At 42.5% G+C, this 5,947-nt stretch overlaps 1 protein-coding gene across 1 annotated transcript; it reads left to right on the forward strand.

The window, feature by feature from the left end:
- Positions 1-632: 632 nt before the first annotated feature.
- On the forward strand, positions 633-4,799 carry LOC109738412 (uncharacterized). The gene is made up of 6 exons (XM_020297515.4): positions 633-814; positions 1,802-2,269; positions 2,637-2,984; positions 3,203-3,607; positions 3,905-4,201; positions 4,298-4,799. The coding sequence occupies exons 1-6, from the start codon at positions 728-730 to the stop codon at positions 4,577-4,579; spliced, it is 1,887 nt and encodes a 628-aa protein (XP_020153104.1). The 5' UTR covers positions 633-727; the 3' UTR covers positions 4,580-4,799.
- The last annotated feature ends 1,148 nt before the right edge of the window (positions 4,800-5,947 follow it).

Below are 5,947 nucleotides of genomic sequence, written 5' to 3' on the forward strand. Positions count from 1 at the left end.
GGTATTTTCGAACCAAATTTTTTAGGCGATGCCTCACGTCCTTTTCCATCTTAGTGACATCGTTTGGTCCCCAGTATATCCATGTGGTTGCATGGCTAAGTTTATGTGTACTATGGGAGAAATCCTTGTCGGATCTTGAAATCTTGTATTTGAGCGATCATGAGAAGCATTATTGAAATCTGAATGAATAGAAAATACAATCAACCACCTTTCGGCTTCACAAGAAACACTTGGGCTATGCCTCAAAGTCTCAACACTGGTGCGGAGGAGAACACTAATCTACTTTGCACATACTGGTTTGCCTTTACTTGTACGACGATGACCGCTCCCCCCTCGTCCAGCCCGTGGTGCCTCGACGTTGACTCCATCTTGATGTGCTTGCTCAGTCTCCACCAATGGTGACCGTTGTGTTCGTGGCAACCTAAGTTCTCGGTGTGGTCTCGATTAATGTTACTCAAAGATGACCCAAGACGCCTCTTCAACTAATGTCAAAACACTCTTCATATTATGGGAGGGAGGAAGTAATAATTTAAGTCCGTGTCGTGGACCCTCAATCAAAGTTTGTCTTCCCTCTCAATTTTTTTTTAAAGCTCATGTTCCTTGTATCATTCAAACCCACTGGATGGGTGGGTCATAAATAACGGCGACGGCCAACGGGAAAGCCGTCAGACGAAAGGCGAAACGACAGAGCAGAGCCCCCCGCTTTTCCGCTTCCGCGACCGCGCCCATGGCAGGCGGCGGCGGCGGAAGGAAGCCGGCCACCTCCTCCTCCCCCTCCTCCCGGCGGCAGAAGCCCCGGGCCTCGCGCGAGTTCGTACGTGCCTCCTTTCCCCAGCCCTTTTTTCGTCTTTTTGTTCCGGTGAACGCAACCATACGGGGGTTTATTTCTGTTCGTCTTTCCGGCCCGCCGTTCCCATGGAGCTAGGGTTTGGGGGTCTCGCCGCCGGGTTTTCGGAGTGCGCGGCGCCGTGGCATTCGTTTGGCGCGGGCGGTTAGAGCTCAGCACCGTGTCCGCTGTGGGTTTTGGTTTGGTACGAAATTAGGGATCTTTTCCTCTGCGACCGCGGAAGTAGTATCGAATTGCAGCGTCCCTTCCTCGGCATTAGGGTCTGGATTGGTGGCTGAGGAACTCTACCACCTGATGCGCTACCAGAATGTCAGAGTTGCATAGGTTTATAGAGGTTTTCTTACTGCGCCGAAAATTGTATTTTTAGTTGTTTATAGATATTTTGTCATGTCTATCAGTTGAGGTATCAGACACTTTCTGCTTTTGAGCAAACAACATGAATACAGTCACCCATTTGCAGTGTGGGGTAGCCATGGAAATTTTGTTTTTTTGTGTGTTTCATTTGCTGGACCTGGATAAAAGAACGCGGGACCGTGTGCCATTGCTTCGCTTCCACTTTGCATTGCTCTTTTCTATAATCTCTGTAGAATTGTGTGTTTGCTCGCCCATTTCAATTGGGAAATTGTAGACTTTCAGTCTTGTATCGGCCATTAAAAGGTTATGAGCATTGACATGGTGAAATTCAATTTGATGGTCATGCCTGCTTTTTTCTGAAGTTAAGTACTATTCCCTCCGTCCCAAAATTCTTGTCTTAGACTTGTCTAAATAGGGATGTATCAAGTCACGTTTTAGTATTAGGTACATCCGTATCTAGACAAATCTAAGACAAGAATTTTGGGACGGAGGGAGTACATGTATGTGTCTTATATTGGTTGCACATTTTGCTGGTCTTCCAGAGATATCACTGTTATCCTGTTTCATTCTAACAGTCATAAATATCAACTATATTTATAGGGTCCTGAAAGGTCCTTAGAATCTCAAAAGGAAGGGCTCTGTTCATCTTCTCCCTCAGTTAGCAGTACAGAATCGACGCTCCAGATGGTTATACCAGGTCTACTGAAGTCTCTTGATTCACCAGTTCAACCACCAAAGTCTCTCGATTCACCGCTGCAGACGGTTAAACAAGTTCAACCACGGAAATCTCTAGATTCACTGGTCCAGATGGTTGGATCGATGCAACTATCAAAATCTACAGAATCCAAGAGCGCTTCGAGTGGCTCTGGAGCTGCAGGGTCTGATTTAGGAGCTGCTCCATTTGATATATGCATGGGTAACAGCAAAGGCACTGTCATTCTCAAACACGGCCTCCTTGAGATCAATAGAGAGAAACGCCGTGCAAAGGAGCTTTCAGACATTGCTCCAGTGCAACATTTGAGACCTGGGATGGTTTTATTGAAAAACTTCTTAAAGCCTGATGACCAGGCATGTCTATATTTATGCATTTTGCTCTGTTTATTATCGCATGTTAATTTGTTCAGTTTTATCCTAGCTCGAATGATTAATATGTGCCTTGCAAAAGAAAACTATTGTTTGAAATTAGTATTCAATTTGTTTTGCTTGTATGCCTTCAGAATTTTGCTTGCTCATTACTGAAGTATTATGCGTCCCATGTCTTTCTGCACACATTACTGCAACCTGCATAACACTTCTTGGAATTCTGATAGCAAAAACATATGTTTCCGTTACTGATTTTATCCTTGTGCTTCTCTTTACCTTGTGTTCAAGTATGCCTGAGTCATATTCACTGCAGAAAGCATATATCAAAGTGGTCTTTCGTTGTGCATCTCAGGTTAAAATCATCAAGCATTGTCGAGATCTTGGTGTTGGCCCAGGAGGATTTTATCAACCTGGGTACAGAGAAGGTGCTAAGTTAAGTCTACGGATGATGTGCTTAGGGAAGAACTGGGACCCAGATTCAGGCTCATATGGGGATATACGACGTTTTGATGCTGCTCAACCACCAAAGATACCAGAAGAATTGACTAAGTACGTGAAAGATGCCATTGCAGCTTCCCATGAATTCTTAAAACAAAGAGGCAAGGGAGCTACCAATCCTGATGCAGAACTTCCTGTGATGTCACCCGACATCTGCATTGTTAACTTCTACACCACTAGCGGGAAGTTAGGTTTTCATCAGGTATAAAAGAAAAGCTTTCTCTAACAATATGTTTCCATACATTACCATCATTACGCCTCATTTTTCTGCTACCAATCTATTGGATGAACTGGGCGCTCATAGATTAATTCAATAAACATGCATTTGTAGTATGCTGTACTAGCTGGACCTAATTGATTTGTGTTACTTCCTGTTTCACGAGCACTAGCTGGACCTAACTGATTTGTTTCACTTGACAGGACAATAATGAACAGAGATCTAGCCTTGCCAGGGGACTGCCTGTTGTTTCCTTTTCATTGGGCGACACTGCAGAATTCTTGTATGGCGATGTCAGAGATGATGATAAGGCTTCAAAGATTAAACTTGAATCTGGTGATGTTCTGATATTTGGTGGTCAATCAAGGCACATATTCCATGGGGTCTCCAGCATTGCACCGAAAAGTGCACCGCTCTGGGTGACCGACAAGGCAAATCTTCGACCCGGGCGTCTGAACCTCACATTCAGGCAATACAATTACAAAGGGTCAGTCAACGTCACACCTGCTCCATTTGATACATGCGTATGTGACAACAATACTGCTCCATTGCAACATCTGAGACCTGGGATGGTTCTGTTGAAAAAGTTCTTGAAGGCCAATGATCAGGCATGTCTAACATTTATACATTTTGCTCTTTTTTCTTTTTCTCTCGTGTTAATTTCTTCAGTTGGTATGAAAAGTTATTTCTATTCATGTTTATGTTTCTTCATGTGAAAATGTGCGTGCTCTTGACTGAAGTTTTATACCTCTAATCCCTCTGATCTGCACACTTGGCTGCAATTTTCATAATTCCTATATGCCATAAATATACATTTCCTTGGCTGATTGCATTATTGTGCTTCTTTTAGTATGTGATCGAATACGCCGAATTCATATCTGATGCTTATTTGTCGCATGTGTCAGGTTGAAATTTTCAAACTTTGCCATAATCTTGGTGTTAATGCAAGAGAGTGTTTGTGCTTAGGGAAGAAATGCAATCAATATTCCAACTCTTATGGAGATATGCGTCCATTTGATGGTGCTCAACCTGATATCCCTGAAATATTCAAGAAGCTCGTGGAAGATGCCATTGAAGCCTCCCATGAATTCCTGGAGCAAAGAAGGGGTACTTCCAATGCTTTGGTAGAGCTTCCTCCAATGTCACCAGATATGTGCACTGTTAGGTTCGACACAATTATCCCGACAATTGTTCTTCGTCAGGTACAAAAGAGCCGCTTTCTCCAGTAGCGTGCTTTTCGTCTTGCCACTAGCCTTTGATGTCCATCGACTGTAATTTATGGTCTTGTCTTTTGACAGGACACAGATGTAACAGAAACTAGCCTTGCCAGGGAATTGCCTGTTGTTTCCTTTTGGTTGGGCGACAGTGCAGAATTCTTGTACCCTGGCATAAGAGATGACGTGGCTTCAAAGATTGATCTTGAATCTGGGGATGTTCTAATTTTTGGTAGCCAATCAAGGAGAATATCCCATGCGGTTTCCAGCATCAAACCGAGAACTGCACCCATGTGGCTCGTCGACAAGACGGATCTTCAAGCTGGGCTTCTGAATCTCACATTCAGGCAATATTATCATGTTTGAAAATCGAGAGGCAATACTGATTGGTAGCATATTCAGTGCCTCCGTTTAGGCTAAATGCAAGTAGAAGTAGGGCACTCTGTCATGGTAAATTTAAGTACCCTGTTAGCAGAAGTCAGCAAGAACATCCAATATAGCTGTTGTAAAACCTGGGTTCATAGGTGTAATACTTTTGCTTCTTTCATGCGCAATGTTAAAGCTTTGCATATGCAAATCTCTGGAAGTCGGGATCATTTGTAGACAGGGATCGATTTGCTTTTCGCAGCTTCTGCTAAGATTTTTGTTTCTTGGTGACAGGTCACTCGCAGCACATCTGGTTTGCTCTGTTTGGATAGAAAGAAAGTGTAGGAACTTCGGAGGGCATACTTTTTTATGCCCGTCTCTCACAAGGACCAACAGGTATAGGGTCTGTTGGTGTTTATGCATACGGATCTATAATTTTATAGTGTGATTTTTGCAAACATGCCAAAATGTATCTAATAAATGTAATATTCCTTTTAATAATGATTTTTTTTACTAGTGATGTATGCACACATCACTCTCTCTGTAAACTAATATAAGACCGTTTAGATCACTAAGAGTAGGTTACTAGCGGCGTGTGCCCCTTTTGGCACACCATTTATAAGTTAATATTAGTATATTTTTCTAAATGTGGAAACATATTATTGGTAGCTTTCAGGAATAGTGACACACCACTAGTATTAAAGGAACCAGTGGTATGTTTGCAGAGAGCATGCCACCGGTAACTACGAGTGGCAAGGTAGTAGTGGCATACGCCGAGCACACCACCAATGGGCACACCCCGCATGGCACTAATAAGTAGATTTGTGAAAATAACTCAACAATCGCAAGACACAAAAGATCTCACTATGAAGCAGGCCAAGAAGCCACATGAAATGATGTTCAGAGAGTTGTTGTGATGTTTCAAGTTCGTCAAATAGATCCAGAGATTCCTCGCAACACATCACATGATCGAGAACTGAGAAGCTCATAACTAACTCCAAGCTGATCTTGTTGAGCATCCGTGGAAAATTCATAGGTCTTGATTATTGTGCTTCGTATCATGTTTTATTTGAATTATTGCCTCATGTGGACTCTATGCAGTTTTTGAATTTGAATGTTTAAATTTAAAAACAATGAATTTGAATTATTGATGAAATGTGTGCATTAGAAATATCAAGATTTGAATTAATATACTTTTGCAAATGTAGTTGAAATGGTATTCAAAACGATGAAAGAATTAGAAAAGGAGAAGTGTAGTGAGTGAAAGTTCGGGGGAAGGACTAGGTGCAGAAAATGTAAGTCCTTCAAATTTAGAGTGTTTGAACAGTAGGGGTGGAGCTTCGGCAGGGCTAATTTTTTTTCTTCTGG

The sequence above is a fragment of the Aegilops tauschii genome, chromosome 5 (genome assembly GCF_002575655.3).
Source record: "Aegilops tauschii subsp. strangulata cultivar AL8/78 chromosome 5, Aet v6.0, whole genome shotgun sequence".
NCBI classification, from domain to species: domain Eukaryota; kingdom Viridiplantae; phylum Streptophyta; class Magnoliopsida; order Poales; family Poaceae; genus Aegilops; species Aegilops tauschii.